The sequence below is a fragment of the Salvia miltiorrhiza genome, chromosome 4, assembly GCF_028751815.1.
Source record: "Salvia miltiorrhiza cultivar Shanhuang (shh) chromosome 4, IMPLAD_Smil_shh, whole genome shotgun sequence".
In the NCBI taxonomy this organism is placed as follows: domain Eukaryota; kingdom Viridiplantae; phylum Streptophyta; class Magnoliopsida; order Lamiales; family Lamiaceae; genus Salvia; species Salvia miltiorrhiza.
Window position 1 is genome coordinate 43,148,995 of NC_080390.1, and position 20,337 is coordinate 43,169,331.

At 33.7% G+C, this 20,337-nt stretch overlaps 2 protein-coding genes across 2 annotated transcripts; both read right to left on the reverse strand.

Moving 5' to 3' along the window:
* Window positions 1-13: 13 nt before the first annotated feature.
* On the reverse strand, window positions 14-2,282 carry LOC131021846 (40S ribosomal protein S6-like). Its single transcript, XM_057951165.1, has 6 exons — window positions 2,146-2,282; window positions 1,960-2,024; window positions 1,096-1,153; window positions 892-1,000; window positions 533-805; window positions 14-428 (listed from the first exon to the last, which is right to left on the reverse strand). Exons 1-6 carry the CDS (start codon window positions 2,149-2,151, stop codon window positions 190-192), a joined length of 750 nt encoding a protein of 249 aa, XP_057807148.1. The 5' UTR covers window positions 2,152-2,282; the 3' UTR covers window positions 14-189.
* A 13,623-nt stretch (window positions 2,283-15,905) lies between these two features.
* Window positions 15,906-18,065, reverse strand: LOC131021847 (serine/threonine-protein kinase SAPK2-like). The gene is made up of 9 exons (XM_057951166.1): window positions 17,723-18,065; window positions 17,559-17,633; window positions 17,339-17,440; window positions 17,206-17,259; window positions 16,983-17,075; window positions 16,825-16,917; window positions 16,638-16,742; window positions 16,456-16,554; window positions 15,906-16,345 (listed from the first exon to the last, which is right to left on the reverse strand). The coding sequence occupies exons 1-9, from the start codon at window positions 17,840-17,842 to the stop codon at window positions 16,058-16,060; spliced, it is 1,029 nt and encodes a 342-aa protein (XP_057807149.1). The 5' UTR covers window positions 17,843-18,065; the 3' UTR covers window positions 15,906-16,057.
* Between the last annotated feature and the right edge of the window lie 2,272 nt (window positions 18,066-20,337).

A 20,337-nucleotide genomic window follows, 5' to 3' on the forward strand; every position in this document is an offset into this window, starting at 1 on the left:
AAACAAGGATTGGTTGATCAAAATGTACTTTAAAATGTATATTAATGATAAGCTGCTGATGTAATTCAAAGAAAATACTAGCATATCAAAATCTTTCCAAAAACAAAATAGGTAAAGAACAGATCCAAGAACATTCATTCAAAATTATCTCAACTCAGATCGGTCCTGCAACATGTGCAGAATCAGAACTTAAGCGGCAAGTGATGGTTTTGATGCAGCAGAGAGTCTTGACCGCTTCTTGGCCAGACTCTCGCTTCTCTTCTCCCTCTGTTCCTTCAAACGGGTTGCAAGAAGCTTCTGGTACTCGGCAGCCTCTGACTTGGCCTTGGAGATCCTCTTCTTCTTGTCAGCAATTCTAGCCCTCTTTCTCTGCAATGTTAAGGGAGTAACGAGTCTCTGAATCTTGGGAGCTTTGCTCACTTTCTTGCCTGTTGCAGGAAACACAATTCAAAAGTAAGAAGACAACACCAAAGTCTGGGTTTTCCATGTCACAGGCAATAAACTGAGATAAAAATATGGAAATACAACTCACCTGCTTTGGTAGTGAAAGTTCGGCGGTAAGTGTTGACATACTTCCTCACATCATCCTCCTTGTTAAGGTTAAATAGCTTGCGGATCTTTGAAGCCCTCTTGGGACCCCTCATCCTTGGCTTCTCAGTATCAGTGAGTCCAGGAAGTTCGTTATCACCCTTTTTGACTATCACCAAGTTCAAAACTGAGAGATCGGGGCTCACAATGCAACCACGAACAGACTTCCTTCGACGCTCTCCATTTCTCCTTCCATAACCACGGAAGCAAGGAGTTCCTGTTGAATAAAGATTTTTAGCTCTCATCAATGTGAGAAGACCAGAGAACACAGCAAGTATATCCATTAAAACTATCATCACAGACCTCTATGCAACAGAAGCCTGACACGACCAGGAGTCAAAACTCCCTGCTTCATGGGGAAACCTTGTTTGTCACAACCTCCCATAATCTTGAACACATACCCCTTAAACTCCTGATATTATCAATCCATATATTAAATCATAAGATCAAGTATTAATTCTAGTTTGATGGTCAAACTTAACATGATTGAATAGAGATGAGCCGTACATCACCCATTGCTTCCCCATTGACCTCCTGCGAGATCCTCTTATCCCAGAATGCCCGACTGCAATTATAAATAGAAAAGTATGTTATTCCATATCTCTATCACATGATAATTGCTATGAAGGGGCTACATAAATTACACAAAGATGGAAAACACAATTAACAGAAACAAGACAAAAATCTGTGCAAGTTCAAGCCTTCAAGTCGACATGGCACAGTATCAAACACATGCTACCAAAGGGTTGCTAATGCTAGTACTTACAGAAGCAGAAGATCAAGTACAACACAGTTATATAATAAACATTGTATAAGAAATATATATATATATATATTGGATAAGCTCCATTTACCAACTTTACCCCGTTTGCTTTGACATAATAAAAAATCCAAACAGGACCTATAAAATTCCGAGCAGTACCCAAGCGCAGTACCACTTTTCCTTTGGAAGGTATAATTTTATACCATCTTTTATCATTCAACGCAAACAAGATATAGAAAAATCAACACACCTAAATTTATACCTCAACTGTATTATCTAAAGGGATAAAAAGCCAACACACCCTATAAGTTCAAATTCATTCCATGGCATTCTCTGCCAACAAATATAAGAGCAGAGAAATATGTCTACAAAGCACACGAAACCAACTAAATAATGGAATCTATGTCAAATAAGTACAACAGATAGCATAAAATCAGGCACCGTGTACTCTAGAACAATTTCACTATCGCAATAGAGCAATTACCGAAATTTATAATGCTCACATAAAAACATAATTTATGTACATATATTTGCAAACACGTCCATCTAACAAACAGCTAATTATCACGCATTAGCAATAACTAAATCAATGAAAAATAAATACGTACAGCTTCAGGTCGTCATCAATCTCGAGCTTCTTCTGGCATCCAGTCGTCGGGTTTGCAATGTTGAACTATAAATTAAAGAGAAAGTAAATTATTTAAAAATAAAATAACAAGAGAAATTCAGGACAAATTCCAATCATGAAAAGATTCAACAAATTCATGAATGCAAATGTAGAGAGAGGAAGAAACCTTCATCTTCAATGAAGCGCAGAGGAGGCCGCAGATGTGATACTGCTACTTTGGAACGCGCAGCTCCTGTTACGGATTAGGGCTTTGAAATAGGCGTTAAGACCTCGTTATATAGTAGTACTAGTATTACCTAAATTTCAATCGGGCCGACCCACTTCATTACGGGCTAGCCCATTTGATATTGGTTATTTTCGGTTTGAATTAATCGATTTTTTTTTCCGAACTAAAATATTTCGATCATAATTTTAATTTACTCGGCTTCAGGCTAGCCTGTCGAGTCCACGAGTATACGATTTGTTTTACATGGATGATTTTTTTATATAAATAATCATATTTTTGTAAAAAAAAATATATGTCGTGTTTTTCTAATTAAAAAATTTCGTCATATTTTAGATACAAAAATTAATTTTATTTTAACAAAAATTTACATAATAGATAATATTAGCTTCTCTTACAATAATTAGATATACATTTAACACAAATGACTATCTTTCTTAAATTTTTATGTCATAAATGTTTGTCAGTAACTGTTGGAGAAAATATCAAAACACACCCTACAAACATCAAAATCTTATTATCGAATTAAAATGTAAAGTAATAAAGTTTTAAAATCAATTATTAAGAAAAAAATTCAGTTAATCGGGCCAACCCACTCAATTTTCAGACCAATCATATCAGGCTCAGGCTATTTTCGGTTTGTGTCATTCGGGCTACAAAGTTTTCCTCACTTTTTTATCAATATATTCAGGCCAATACCATCAATTTCAGGCTTTATTGACATCCCTATACATATGGATTAATAATTATAAATATTTTTATATGTACAATATTATATTATAAACTAGTAATTACTATTAAATAATATTGAAAAATAAATTACAATGAAATGTACTAAATACTCAATGTAAAAATAATACTCTTTCCGTCTCTCAAACATCTTCATTTTTTTTCATTTTGGTTAGTCCCCAAAACATCTTTCTAATATATTTTTGAAAATAATTTCACTAACAATTACCCTTTGCAATCTTCGCTTTTGTTGTATCCATTTTTCACTCAACAAATACACAACTAACTTTTATTAAAACTCGTGTCACCATCATTTAAGAAGATGTTTGAGGAACAGAGGGAGCACATCATAAGTGTTACAATTAAATTTAACTAAAGATAGATAAGTCGAGAAACCATGATTAAGGAAAAAGAGATTAAAAGATAGAATAAAAAGGGGCGATAAGTAATGACAATGAGATCAAACTAAAATTAAACATAATCGAGCAAGATATATGGTGAATCGTGATTGAGTGGGTAACGTTTTAATCGGTGAATTGTGGTTAGATTATGAGTTTTACCTAGTGTTGATCGTGGAAATTGAGATAATAGAGTCGAATTGTTGAGAGAAAGTAAGTTTATTGTTGTATTAATGGAGAACACGTTAAAAATACACAATATGGGTGCATGGGGTATTTATAGAATACATTCGAGTGGTAAAATAGTAATTTCATCCTAGCAGTCATGCTCCCCGCATGGTCAGAGGCACGATGGTTATTTCGTCTGCCTTTGCTCATTCCTCTGTTCAAAGACAGAGAAACGTACATATCGTGAAGCCTTGGATTCCTCTGCGAACGAGCGATTCCTCTGCTCTGGCGCTTCCCGGGTGAAGTGGTCATTTTTACCGTTGACTATCTTGTGGGTAAGTCATCCCTCTGACTTCAGTGATTCCTCTGACGGAGCCCGTTCCTCTGATGGAGCTCATTCCTCTAACCGATCCCGCTCCTCTGACCCGAGCGATGCCTCTGTCCAAGTCCTCATCTGCTTTGCATATATTACTCCTCATCAAGATATATATCATAGCTGATAACCAGTCACAAGGATCCGATTAGAATGTTTACACAACAACTTGTGTTGCAGATTCAAATATAACATAATTTAGAATTTGTCATAAATGAGTGTCTGCAACGAAAAATGAGAACATAATACATTTACAAAGTCATGTATGGACAAAACTTTATTTAATAAATACTACAAAAGGCTCTGTTCAACATTCCATCATCACCCATATTTAGAAATATATGCAAGAAACTATAAATTTATTTGCACAGAGTCTACAATGTCAGGCTTCGTTAACAACCCAAACAATTAACTAATTAGAATGGCCCAAACTAATTAATATAGTTGAGCCCAAGGATTTATTTAAAGGAGCCCAGCTAAAATCTAGTGAAGCCCAAACAATTAATTTTATTAAACAAGATTTTAGGGCCCAGAGAAAATAAGCCCAATTGAAATTAAAAATTAATGAAGCCCAAAATTAATGGAGCAAGATTGGCTTATCTCTCTCTCATATTGGCTCACGTCTCTCTCTCTCTCTCGATACAAACACAGAACACAACACACACATACGAGTTACGACGCACATTTCTCTCGCTCCATCTCCAGCGACCTCGCCGATATTACTTTAAAAATTATTATAACTTAAATATATGTAAATTAAAAAATACTATAATTATACAATTATGTAAATTTTTTGAATGGAAAAAAATCACATCTACTTATTTTCCACCAACAAACGAAAACAACATAAAAATTATGAGTATAATGTCCAACATTAGAGATAAATTAGAGAGAAAAAAAATAATATTGACATTTTAAATTATCATAACTTATTCGTTTCAAATTCATCTTTTATAATTTTTATATCAGTTTAAAAACCTTGTCATGATCTTTAATTTAATATTTATATTAAATATGTTTTCATGAACCAATGTTGGCGAATTTAAATTAAAAAGAAAAGAAAAGGAAAAAGAGAAAGAGAGATAAAATTTGGTGTTATATTAAAACTCTATTTTCATATCTTATATAAATATTCAAAATATTAAAATTAAAATTCAATCGACTACAGTGTACCTACACTTACATGGTTACACCAATTTTAGAAATCTCTCCACCTTTTGCTTACAAAGTGGACAAAATATGAACAAGTAATGTTCTTTTGAAATTAAAATATATTTGTTTGAGTAAAGTAAATTTTATTTTTACTTTTTATATTATATTTTAATAACTATAATATATTGTGCGGAGTACTACGATAATTCTTGGGGTAAATATCAGCTTTTTAGCCAAACATTTGAACACTTTTTCAAAAATATCCTACCATAATGGTAATTACAAAAATATTATCCATCACTTCACTTTTTTCTTGTTTGTTGCCTGTAAAAACAATCCGACTACTGATAATTAACGGGTTTCGACCAAGTGCCATATTGGTAATACACGTGGAATTAAAAAAAAAATTAAAGAAAATCAACCTGCCAAAAATTGCATCTGTAGAATAAAAATAAAAATATTTTCTTCCTTGGAACCCTATTCTAATTCCTCCCTCTCCTCCGCCGCCGACTACGAATAAACTTCTTATGTTGAGGTATCTTCTTAATTAATATTACATCTGATAGAATCGAGGGACTATGTTGTACGTGGATGTTTTAACTGTATCGGATTGAGGGTTAATTTTGAGCAGTATTCAAGTGTTTCTTGTTAAGGTTTTTGAGTTATACATGACTTGGTGATTGAAGTTTGTATTAGGGCCTAATTTGGTCAGCTGTTGTAAATTGGAGCTTAAATTGAATCGATGTTGGTAACCATCTATTTAGTCAAAATCTTGCTAATGATTGTTAGGAAATTAGACGCAACTAATTCCGCCCGGGATCTAGTGTGACGCAATATTTTGGATATCGACCGATATGAAACGAGAATAAAAATGACACCGATATTTTTAACGTGGTTCGGCCAAACTGCCTACGTCCACGGACCCACACCAATATATTAGAGAATCTTAAAAGGAGGAGTACAACAAAAATACTACACTGTATTTTGTATCTGCCTACGCAGAGGCTATCTCTCAACTCACTTTTATCACTCGTGTATAACTTTCACACTGAAGTTTTCTCTCACAAGATTTTTCTCTCTCTTTCTAGCAAATAACACTTTGCTTCTGGGGGTGTTGGGGATCTGGGTGGTGTTGTGATGCTGCTGCGAGGAAGGATTTTATAGGGGATGAGAGGTGGTAGGTGGCAGTATTTTGTTGAAAAACATTGCTTGCCATTGTTGAATGTTGCAGCCGCAACTTTTGAACTTTTGACCAACAATCTCCCACTTGAAGACTGATTTCAATCTGTCTTCACACCTCAATCAACGCAGCAGCCTTTCTGTCTTTAACTGTAAAGACATAACCGGTAGTGCTTCTCCTGCGATCTACCTCACCGGCAAAATCTGCATCTACAAGACCTTGTAGTGCTACATCACCTCGTCGAAAGCACAAGCATCTATCAGTAGATCCACGTAGATATCTCAATATCCACCTTACTGTTTCCCAATGCTGCTTTCCAGGATTTGCCATAATTCTGCTCACAACTCCCACTGCATGAGCGATATCTGGTCTAGTACAGACCATGGCATACATCAGACTTCCAACGGCTGAGGCGTAAGGAATTTTAGCCATGAAGTCTCTTTCCTCCTTTGTCTTTTGAGAGTGCTCTTTGCATAGGCGAAAATGGTTAGCTAACACTGAGCTAACCGACTTAGCACTGCTCATGTTGAATCTTTGCAAGATTCGATCAACGTATTTGGCCTGAGACAACTGCAAAACACCTTTTTGCTTGTCTCTGTAAATTCTCATCCCGAGAATTCGCTTTGCTTCTCCTAAATCCTCCCCTCAAACCAAGGACCACATCATGTCCTCCCTCGAACGACAATCCGTACATCTTGCACCGCCGTTACCACTCAACGGGACTCGCTGCCTGACCACATTATCAGGAAGACTTTCGATACAAGGAACCACCGGATTCAATCGTGAGTTCACTGGGGGTACACCTCCGTATATCTTGCACCGCCGTTACCACGCAACGGGACTCGCTGCCTGACCACACTATCAGGAAGACTTTCGATACAAGGAACCTGAGGTCGAGATCACAAATGTGTACATACGCGACCCAGCCAAATACTTTTAAGTGAGAAAGTTTAATTTCTTTGCCACTCAAAACTTTCTCCGGTATTCTGTACTCCAATGGTACAGATGTCCCATGGTTAACGAGATATGCCGTTGTGTTGACAGCTTCTGCCCAAAATTATGTTGGCAGTCCTGCATGTATCCTCATGCTCCTAGCTCTTTCTGTCAACGTCCGGTTCATGCGTTCTGCGACTCTATTTTGTTGTGGGGTCCCTGGCATTTCCAACTTGTTGCCAATCTGGTAACAAAATTTCTTGAACGCCATATCTTCGTATTCTCCGCCATTATCGGATCTCTTTATCCGTAAGCCAGTTTCATTTTCCACCATGGCCTTCCACTTCTTGAACGCCTCAAACACCTCTGACTTTTGTCTCAAGAAGTAAACCCACACCTTTCTCAAGTGGTCATCGATGAAAGTCACAAAGGTAAGACTTTCCGCCAATGGATGAAACTCTTGCTGGACCCCAAACATCTGTGTGGACTAACTCAAGCTTTACTTGCTTCAGAGTTCTACCACTTGTGTTGAAACTCACCCTCTTCTGCTTCCCGAAGATACAACTTTCGCAAAAGTCTATATCAACTGACTGAAGATCTGGTAGTTTCCATTTCGAATGCATATACTTGAGTCCTTTCTGGCTCATGTGCCCAAGTCTTTGGTGCCACAAATTTGCATTCTTCTTGCTATCAGCATCTGCAATTGTCACACACGCATTCATCGTTGCGTATAGGCTGCCAGTATCCTTGCCACGTGCAAGAATCATTGCGCCCCTAGTGATTTTCCAACAATCACCTGAGAGGTGTGTATCACATCCTTCTCTCGACAATTATTTGACGGAGATCAAGTTATTCCTCAACTCTGGAATATGTCTCACGTCCTTCTCCTTCAGCCACAACATTGGCTTCGGTCTTTTTCTCGTTTCCCTTTGAAGGTACTTTACACTGCGTTCTGCAGTGCCCGACCTGACCACAGTTCCAACATTCAACAGACTTTGATTTGTTGGAATTCTTGTGGATTCTGGAGCTCTGCCTGTCATTCCTTGACTTGCTCCGTCCATGTCCTTGACTTCTGGATTTTCCTTCAAGGGCTTATACAGGTCCTTCTGGTACAAGTAATCCTCCATTTGCATTTTCCAAAAAATCCAAAATTCACACCGTTGAATTTATCTATTTTGGAAATTTTATCGTCTGTCGACATTGCTCCCACTCGATCTGGACTCCTTGGATCGTTTCTGATTTTTCAGCTAACCACCGTGTTTAGAACACCTTTTGTCGACAAATCGGAACCGTCGACAAATTTCACTATTCACGAAATTCACTATTCACATGAATAGTAACAGCGAAAAAACATCAGAAAATATCTGCCACCACCGTGGCTCTGATACCAGTTGTTGGGAATTAGACACAACTAATTCCGCCCGGGATCTAGTGTGACGCAATATTTTGGATATCGACCGATATGAAACGAGAATAAAAATGACACCGATATTTTTAACGTGGTTCGGCCAAACTGCCTACGTCCACGGACCCACACCAATATATTAGAGAATCTTAAAAGGAGGAGTACAACAAAAATACTACACTGTATTTTGTATCTGCCTACGCAGAGGCTATCTCTCAACTCACTTTTATCACTCGTGTATAACTTTCACACTGAAGTTTTCTCTCACAAGATTTTTCTCTCTCTTTCTAGCAAATAACACTTTGCTTCTAGGGGTGTTGGGGATCTGGGTGGTGTTGTGATGCTGCTGCGAGGAAGGATTTTATAGGGGATGAGAGGTGGTAGGTGGCAGTATTTTGTTGAAAAACATTGCTTGCCATTGTTGAATGTTGCAGCCGCAACTTTTGAACTTTTGACCAACAATGATGTACAAAAATGATTCTTGTATATTTCAGAAACACAAAATTAAGCATGTTCAAAGTTGAACACAATTTTCTTGTTGAAAACTTGGAAGAGATAAAGAGCTCACAATCATAAATGTCATCCGCATACCAAAGCATTAATTTGCCAACTCGACAGAATACGAGCTACCAAACTGACTTCATAGATCACATAATGTTCTTCGCATAGCCCATTAGCTAGATTGTGTTTGTGTATGACATCTGTTCTATACTATGGTTGCGCTTTATTCATGATGCTTTATGGTATGGGGCAGCACGTTGAATCTGAATGATGGAAGAATTAGAATAAGGTTCCAAGGAAGAAAATAATTTTATTTTAATTTTACAGATGTGTTTTTTAGCAGGTGGATTTTCTTTAGTTTTTTTTTTTTAATTCCACGTAACTGTCAACATGGCGCTTGGCCGAAACACGTCAATTGCCGATAGTCGTATTATTTTTGCGGGTCACAAAAAGATGAAACAATTGGTATTATTTTATAATTATCTTCATGATGAGATATTTTTGAAAAAACGATCAAACGATGAACTAAAAACTGATATTTATTCTAATTAAAAACTGATATTTATTCTAATTCTTGTGTATCACACATGTGGTATAGTAGTCAACTAGTTGTATATTAAATAACAGTAATGCTTCCACTTGTGCCTCAATTAACGAGATATACTGTTATTTACAAATTTATTTTTGTCATTTTTCTAAATTTCAAATAATATTTCCTCATTTCATGATAAAAACTTCCTACTCTAGTTTTAGAACGCTTATAAAAAAAATTTATATTCTATTTTTAGACTATAGCACACCAATTATAATACTTCATTTATTCTTAATTTTCATCTTTTACCATGTTGGGTCCTGGAGGGTCGCTGAATTGGTGTATGGGGATACACCAATAAACTATTTTTCAACTTTGAAAACTGAAGTCAGTATCAAAACTGATATTGAAGAGTGTAAACTGATGTGAGTTTGATCAGTGTAAAAGCAAGATCAGTTTAGAAAGGGTTAAGACTGCTACTGATAATGAATCAGTTGGGTAACTGCTACTGACAATGAATCAGTTGGGTAACTTCAGTTTTAGAAGCTGATCAACAAACTGAAGTTCAGATAAAGGATCAGTCTTATCAGTTTTCGAAATCAGAGAAGTGTTAGAAATCTTACTGACTGTCATAAGACTTGTCAGTTCGGCTGATAACACTTGAGTGGAAACGATTTTGTTAAATGGCCTTTAGTGAATCAACTTGTCAGTTTTAGGGTTTCTCCTTTAAGTTATCACTTTCAGTATAAGCAGTGTTTGTGTACAGATAATAGAAAAGAAATACTGAAAGCAATAAACAACACAGAGAATTTTTATGTGGTTCGGAAAAGACTTTCCTACATTTACGGTCAGTAGATCACACTGACAATCGATTCGGCTCGTGCTTATAGGTGCACAACAAACCTTACGATTGAAACACTCATTTCAGTGCCAACACATTGGGTTGGACTTCTCCTTCTTAGCTTTCAAATGCTAAGAAAACAATCTGTTTAGCTTGCGGGTGCTAAACAACCTAGAGTCCAGACACTTGTCTCGAACTCTCACTCAAACTCTCTTTTCGCTCTTTAGAAAAGGGTTCGAATCTCCAACTAGGATTACTGAGAACAGACTTTTAAGTAATCAAATTTTAGGTTAAGGATGTAAGAAATATTTGCCTAGACACACTAAGAGAATGTAGGTATATCAGGTAGACTGATAATTACAACAAGGGTTATTCTCTTATTCGATTCAAACTTTTTGCAAGGTAATGGCTGAGACTTGATTTTGGCAGAGCTTCAGCGTATGCGTTTGAATCGGTGAAGAATGAGGTTGATCTTTGAGCTGAGAACAGACTTTTAAGTAATCAAATTATAGGCAGCGTCTGGAGAATAGATCTGTTGGAGGAGGTTCTTCTACATTTTCTACCATTTGACTCAAAATTTGAATTTTGGCTCAGGGTCTCAGCTTCGATCTCCTTAAGTTGAAAGAAGGTATCGTCCTTGCTTTCATAGGAGATGGTGTTACAGACCAAAGTAACACGAAAATAGAAACTCTGCATGTTGAAGGACGATTCTGTATGTCTTTGCATTAAATGCATCATCTTTTGCATTAATTGCAGCTTGTACTAGAAGTCTACAGCTTACTTTCCACGTGGCTATGATTGAACTGGGCGAAACATACTTAAATTGAAGTATCAGTCCGAGGTTTCCTTCTGATACTTAACTTCAGTATCAGTAAATGCTTTGACTGTCGTAGCGTACACTAGTGTTTCTCCAACACTGGTACTTCAGCAAGAGTCATTTAGAAGGTTTAGCCGTTTTGATTCATTTGGACTTCGGACTTCAGTCTTCAGCCTTCAGTCCTTAGATCTTCAGCTCATCTGTTCTTCAGATTTTCAGTCTTCAGTCCTTCAGTCTTCGGTCTTCAGTACATGCCTTGACACACTTCAGTCTAACTAGAAAAAGAACTCCAACACTTAAATTAAGAAGGATTTTAGTCTAGAAAAGAAAATCTAAGTATTTTAAGATCATCAAAATCAAGGGTAGAATATTTTCATTATTTTTCCAATATACTCACTTTCAATATTAATTACAATACATTTTCATCATCCTTAATATACTCAATAACTTTGTTTTAAAATTTGTGTTGCTTCCTCTTATAAAGTAATATATACACTTTTAATATTAATTACAATACATTTTCATCATCGTTAATATATTTAATAACTTTGTTTTAAAATTTGTGTGGCTTCAAGGAGTATGAAATTAAACATTAAATAATTTGATACGTTCGTGAGTTTATCGAACTTCGTAATTCTCATTGCCAATTTGCCAACTTAGGCCACACCGTACAATTTCAATGCAAAGAGATAATGTTTCTTCGCCTAAAATCTGATATTGATGTGGATACATAACTTAAATCCGGTAAATTAACTGGCATAAACTAAAATATAAATAAATCGTTTTCAACTCCTTCTCCAACAAAACTAGTACGATCATCCGTGTGATACACGGTGAAATCAAAATTAAATGATATGTTTAAATAAATAAATATAAATACTAAACAGAGAAACAAAATATAATAAAGCAAAATATGATTTAAAAATAAAATACTAATTACTCAATAAAATTTTGAATTTAAAAACGTAATTTTCAATTATGTATAAAGTGTAATGATAATTATAGTTATTAAATTATTTCAAATTATTTGATAATGAAAATTAATATTACACATTATTATTAAATAAAAAGTTGTAAAATTTTAACAAAGAGAAAGAAAATAAAATATTTTAAAATTTTAATAACCTATTCGTTTTAAATTCATTTTTGATGATTTTTTTATACCATATTAAATATCTTCTGACGAACTTAAACTTAAGATGCACATTGAATATTTTTTTATAAATTAAATTTGACAATATTTAAAAATTAAAAAGAAAGAATGGTAAAAAAATTAATGAGAGAAGACATAAAAAAATAGAGAGAAAAAATGGAAGGAGAAAACTCCTCTTCTATATATTACTAGCATTTGCATCCTGTACAATGCACGGAAAAATATTTTAATTTTTATATTTTTATAATATTAATAATAATTCAATTATTATACTTATAAATATAATAAAAATAATAATTTTAATTGAATATATTTGAATTGAATATTAAAAAAATAAAAAATAATTCACAATTAAAAATTTTGATATTATGAATAACAAAAACAAAAAAATAAGTTAAAAAAGTTAAAAATAAAATACTAATTAAAAAGAATTAAAAATATATTTATTCAAAAAAGATGAGAGAAGAGAGAGAAATTTATAAAACTTTAATATTTAAATAAATTTAATTGTTACATTTTAAATCAAATATTTTCATAAAATATATCATATTAAAGCTCTTATCGTGATCTTTAATTTGATATGCATATTAAATATTTTATAATTAATCGAATTTCATAATTTTGAAAAGAAATGTAACAACAAATAAGAAGTTAAAGAAAATGAAAATAAAAAAAATATATAGTTTAAACATAAACCTTCAATTTTATTATAATAACAAAATTGTCACTCAATTTTGAAATTGATTTCAAATTGGAAACTCCTTTTTAATATAGTACTAGTATTTTCCCTCGTGCAATGCACGAAAATAATTTTGTATATATATATAATAAGATATATATACTATATATATATTAAATAGTAAATCAATTATAATAGTTATAAATATTATAATTGATTTACTATACTCAATTGATTTACTATACTCAATTGATCGTATATTATAATCATAATATTATCTATGCATTGTTTATATAATTGATCGTTAGTTTTTATAATATATTAGTGGATTTATTTGAATTTTTTGAATGGGTTAATGTGTAAGTGAGATAGTGGGGTGAGTGGGATATAATTTATTTGTAACCTTCATGTTGAATATATTTTCAAAATTGCCATTCAAATCAATTTCAAATTGATTTGAAATCAATTTCTAATTGAAAACTGCTGTTTTAATATAGTATAGATAGATATAGATTCCTTAATCATTCTGTTATCTTTGAGCGTTGCGTTTGAGTAAATAGAAATAAAAATTTGGCACACCTTTTATGATTATAAGCCACCAGATAACCTTTGCTAATTGCTATATAGAAATTTGATTCAGTTGTTCAGTGATGGAGCCGAATCTTGGATCAAGATCCAATTACTGATTTCCAGTGACGGACATATCTAACCAATTCTCGAATTTCAATTGAATAAGTCATTTTCAAGTGCAATTTTTGAGTTAAAACCCATCGCCTTGATCCATTTTGATTCGTGAATTGCGAAGAGAATAAGTTGTTTCATGTTGGTGTGCGAGAGCCGGGTTATTTGGGGGTGATGATCAGGCCGGAACTTCCCAAGTAGCCTCTCAGCTCTCTCTAGACGAGTACTTTTTTTCTTCATTAAGATTTTTCCCATTAGGTTTACGATGTTTTAATGAGGCTTGACCATTAGTATGTTCCTTTGTGCTTTCAAGGGTTCCTAAGTTTTTCTTTTTTCGTTTTTTATTTTAATAAATTTTCAATTCAGCAGTAGTTATGAAAATTGTAAGTAGGCATTTATTTTGAAGAATTAACATTGATAGATAAAAAATAATAAAACTAATATGTTGTTTACTTAGATGAATTGAAACATTGAGATGTCTCAAGACCCTTGATTATTTCTATCATTTAAACTAGTTTTACTTGATTCATATCTTATTGAAAGTGTGAAATTGGAGAAATTCTACTCTTAAGAATAAAAATATTCAATCATATATAGTCCATTCGTCTCAATTCAATAGTCCACTAAACATTGATGTTAAGAAATAAATACTCCCCTGTCCACAATCAATGTTCCATTTTTGCCATTTTAGTATGTCCACATAAAATGTTCCCCCTTCCATTTTTAAACACTACCTGACAATACAATTTTCTATAGTAAGACTCAAACTTCACTCCTCCACCACACATTATTAAACATTATCCCACAATAACACCTTTAATGTGGGACCCAAACTCCACTCTTCCAGTTAGAGCTGGCAAATCAGGCGGCCCGGCCCGGCCCGACCCAGCGAGCTTTCGAGATCCGGCCCGGCCCAAAATTGACCGGGCTTTCATTTTTCAGGCCCAGCCCAGCCTCGACCAGGCCACCGGGAGGTCGGGCCAAACCCGCCCAATTATTTTTTTTCACTAAATCTTATTTTTTTTACAAAAAATTAAATAAACTAAAATAAATCCAAATAATAATTATAGACAAAATAGTAATATAAAATCCTACTAGTCTACTACAATCGACAATTCAACATGAATAGATTTTCAATTCAAATAGTCCGACAAATAAATGAAAACTAAAAAATAAAACTCCAAGTCCAAACAACAAAATATTCAAATAAAACATATATATTTAGCAAGGAGAATGAACTATGGCTATCATTATCAGTAGACGCTAGACGGAAATACCGAAATAGAATTAAGGAAAATTGAAAAAGAAGTAATAAATTAAAGTTATTAAACTATAACTAAAATATAAAAAAATTAAAAAAAAAAGAGGTGGGCGGGCTTTTTGGCCCGAAAAACCCGGGCTTTTTAGCCCCAAAGCCCGGTCGGCCTGACGGGCTTACTGGGCGGGCTTTTTAGGCCCGGGTTTTTTTGGGCCTATATGTTGTACGGTCCAACCCAGCCCTAAACACGGGCGGGCCGGGTCGATTTTGCCAGCTCTACTTCCAGTTTTCACCACACATTTTTAATCACTACTCCATATTAACACCTTCAACGTGAAACCTAAACTCAACTCACAACACACTTATCTAACTTTTTTTTAAAATTCGCACCGAGAAAAGTGGGGAACATCGATCGTGGATGGATAGAGTAGTTTATAATAAAATAGGATAGAGAAATTAAGTAACTTTTTTTGAGTTTTATTTGTTCAAAGAATATGAGAGAGAAATGAAAATATTATTTTTTAAATAAAATAAGAGATAAATATGTGTGGATCATAATAATTTTTGATGTAAATAATGAGTTATGTGGGGATATTTATTATGCATTAAATTTCATTTTAAGAAAAAAATTATTGAATTGAGAGGAGGGAGTACATCTTTAATTTTCAATCATAGATAGAATAAAGAAGAAAACTGTGACTGTCTCTTCAATTAGAATAACATAGAATATCACAATATATATGTTAGTACCAATCAAGAAATTAGTTGATAGAATAGTGAGTTAAGTTGTGTTTTGCAATAATCCACCTTATAAAATAGCCGCTACTTCACATCAGCAGTCATTCATCAAATTCAAATCTATTCAATGCAACTCTAACAATGATTGTTGCGGCTAAACTAAACTAAATTTCGAACATTTTATTTTTTTTCATTTTTCATTTTTTCATTTGTCATACGCGATCACAAACTACTTATGCACATAATTCGAAGATCAAATATATTCACATGAACACTTCTACAAACTAGATCGACCAAACGAACTTGAAAGGTGCAAGTCACAGTGCACAAACAAAATCATCACTCGTGTCAATGTCATCTTCATCTTCATCTGTGTCGATTTCATCCAAATCAATGCTCCCTCCCAACAAAACATCCTCCATTTTTGTGGGTTGCCCCGATATCCTTGCCTCTTCTATTATGCCCAATGCTTCCTCAATACTTTGACAACCATACTCATCTGCACCAATATTCACTTGCACACTACCTCTCTCGCCCTCCATCAATTCCATAGCTAGGTTCTTACAAAACCATGGGTGCTTCTTCATCTCCGAAATGGTTATCCTCTGATCATCACGGAAAAATTGAGCCTCGTTTTTAATAAGAAGGAGTCATTCTTTTTTATATATTTTAAATTTATTATGAAAAAATGAGGGATTTTTTTTAAAATCCTAACCTTGTTAGGGTCGGCCACGAAGATTCGTGATAGTAGATGCCTGCACTCCTTTGAGACTCTAACGTAGTCAGGAATCGAATAGTGGACACTCAATATTTTCTGTGAAGAAAAATATTTGTCAACAATTATTAATCGAAATGAAAATACAATTAAGTATTTGTAGGGTGAATTAGAAATGTTACATTGATTGTTTTCTTGAAATTTCTTGGATCATCGGAATCCTCAAATGGATAAGCACCAACTAGCATTACGTAGAGAGTAACCCCACATGACCAAACATCTGCAATCTTAAGGGGCCAAACAAATAAATGGAGTAGATCAAGAGTAGGGCCCATCAAAAAAATAAACGACATTTAATTTGGTTGCTACCTTGCCATCATACTCTTTCCTGGATAGGACCTCGGGTGCAATGTAGGCGGGCGTCCCAACCGTCGATTTCGGTTGAGAATGGAAAACCGATGACTGAATATTAATTTAATTAATTAAGTTGAGTATAAATTAATTACATTGTTTCAAATCATCCCTACCTTAGAATATCCGAAATCGCATATTTTGAGGCGCGGCGCTGGGCTTCCATCCAATAATGTGTTCTCCAGCTTTAGATCTCTATGGCAAATTTGCTGCATTATATTTCATCAAATTAAATATATATATATATATATATATATATATATATAATGGTAACAAATAAATAATTCTTGACCTTATCACGCATGCATATAACATAAAAGTTAATTCGTTTGTAGTTACCATGGAATGGCAGTAACTAACTCCGGATATGAGCTGCTGAAAGAAGAAGCGTGCCTAAAACATTCAACCTTAATTAATTAAAAATTGAAGGTAATTAAGTAGTTGAGCAAAAAGAGAAGAGTAGAAGGTATACCTCATCTTCACTGAATCTGCCGGCGTTACAAATCCGGTCAAAGAGTTCGCCGCCGGCAGCATATTCCATCACAATGGCTAGGTGAGTTGGTGTCAGCAACACCTGCACAAGTAATAATAAAATCCCAAAATTAAGCTATTCTTCATCATCGATCAGCAACACACACACACATGTACACATACTCTCTAGCTAGATCTTAATTATATAATTAACTGATTACCTCCTTGAATCTAATTATATTTGGATGCTTTAAGGATCTGTGGTTCATGATCTCCCTTTGCACATGCTCATCAATCTCCACAAATGGAAAACACACATACATCATTAAGCCTCTCAATTAATAATTTAATTGATTGATTTATTGAACAAGAGCTATATAGAGACCTTTTTTCCTCTTTCAATGAACTTGACTGCATAGAGTTCACCGCTCCATTTATCTCGAACAAGCTTCGCAACACCAAAATTTCCAGACCCTAAATCTTTCACGATTTCATATCTTTCCATTTCCAGACCCTAAATCAGCAAGATCAATGATGCATATATATAATTGTATATATATTCTTGAATTTGCTGGATGAAGTGGGTGGGTGGGTAGCAGCTAGCAATTGCATGAGAAAATGTGGTGTTGAAAGTAATAAGCAATCTCTCTCTCTCTCTATATGGAGGTGTCATACGATGAATTTCGCAAGTTTTGCAAACTTCAAACTCCAAAGCTAGGCCCATTGTTTTGATTGGTGTACACTTGTGTTCGACGAATTTAATAAATCAATGCTATTCACCCAATAGTGGCCTACTTTTTTATTATTATTATTTTGTTTTTAGGGGAATAGTAGCCTATTTTAGTGGTCCTTAATTTTATAGTAATGTATAGTACCTGAAACTTTTTCTTTATAAAAGAATGATGCTTTGCAATGCTTGTCCTATTTTTTTTTTCGCAATGTAACGACATGCCATATATTTTTCATGTGATAAATCAAATACGAAAAGGATTGATGTAGCAAGACAAATTAGTATTTCTATTTTCATCATATTTTCATGATTTCTAATTATTAATATATCACTTTTTTTTGTAATAGGTTTGCTACGTGAAAAATACTATGTGGTATTTTATTATATTGGGAATAAGGACAAGGATTCATAGTCATCCCTTTTTTCTGAAAAAATATATATGTAGTTCTGGTATCAATATAATATACGCTGTACTTAGTTGATTTTATTACACTAAGGTACAATATATGTTTACACTAAGGTACAATATATGTAATGTGTAATATAGAAAATAGCTTAAATGTCAATTCTTAATTATTATGAAAACGTATAATTATACTTGTATTCGTTCAGAATTTTAATAGATTTTTAAAATCCAGAGATTTTAAATATCTACATATTTCACACCGATTCTTCATGTATTTTGGAATTCTAAATAGATTTTGAACGGATTTTGTACGGATTTTAACAAGAATTTGGCGTGATTTTTACGGACTTGAAATCTGTCATCCCAACGCTCGTTGGAGTCCATCGATCGTTGGGACAGCTCCAGCGATCGCTGAGTTCCAGCGACCGCTGGCCGCATGCAATATAAGGGTAACAAATTACCTATCAATATGAATTAATTAGATACAATAAAGCTATACACTCATCGGGAACATTTTGCCCCATATGTATAAATTTATCTTGATTTACAAAATAGCAGCTTCATTCTGGTACATAATTGTAAAGCAATTAGACTAAACACATAGATGGCACAGTTGTTTATTCCGCGAGAGACAGAGCAATAATTGGAAATAAAGCTAACTGAGTTCCGGGTAAAAAATAAAAATAACAAACCAGGTTGAAAGAATGGGTTTTGGAGAGAAGACGGCGAGAGGGGGACACTTGTGTTGTCCCAGCGACCGTTGGGTGCCAGCGATCGCTGGCTTCTTCGAGCCGCGGCCGTTGGAATCCAGCCGGCGCTGAAATTTGAAGACTTTCGAATTCTCGTGGTCGGAGGTCGGATTTGTTCATGTGTATTTTTTGAATGAAATCAATGAAAATCAGTCCAATTTTAAAATTCATAGATTTTTAAATACCTCTAAATTTTCATAGATTTTTAAAAGTATGAAACGAATACCTCTGGATTTTATAGAATTTTAAAAGTCTTGAACGAATACCTCTAAATTTTCATAGGTTTTTAAAAGTCTTGAACGAATATACCCAAATTTTAAAAGTCTGTAGAAATCTATTAAAATCCTGAAAGAATACACCCCCTTTAGTCTTCCAATTGTAAATATTTTGTTATATATCACTTGAGTTTGAATTTGATAAAGACAATTTTTTTTAAAAGCTAATAAATTTTATTACGAATGTAGTAAATACACATACATATATAGGGGAGCGCTCCAATCAGATCTCCTATTTTTAGTGAGATCTTAGATTCAATCTCGTGCGTTTATTTAATGAATCATATGGCTAGATTTTTATTTTATTTTATTCATTATTTAATTAGCTAAAGGTTAGATTTGTCCTTACTAATTTTTCCATATCCAGTTTAATTTGATTTCTTAACATATCTAAATTATTATTTTATTTATCTTTAAATTTGATTTGATACATATCTTTTAGTATGCACTAATATTTTTTTATTTCTAGCGTATTGATTTATGGCCGGTCAGATCTTTTAATTTCTGGCCGATTCTTTAACTTAAATATATGTGTTTATTTATTTATTTATGGCATATCTTATCAGATGCATATTATTTAGAGTTTTTTTTTATAATTATATCTCTTTCTTATCTTGTATTTATCGTTCAGTATATTATTTTATTGTTTTGGAAGACTTCATTGTTTGTAAAGAATTCATAATTCACGTATTTACATAACTAGCATTTGCATCCCGTGCAATGCACAGGTAAATATTTTTAATTTTTATATTTACATAAAATTAATACTAATTCAATTATTATACTTATAAATATAATAAAAAATTAATTTTAATTGAATATATATGAATTGAATAGTGA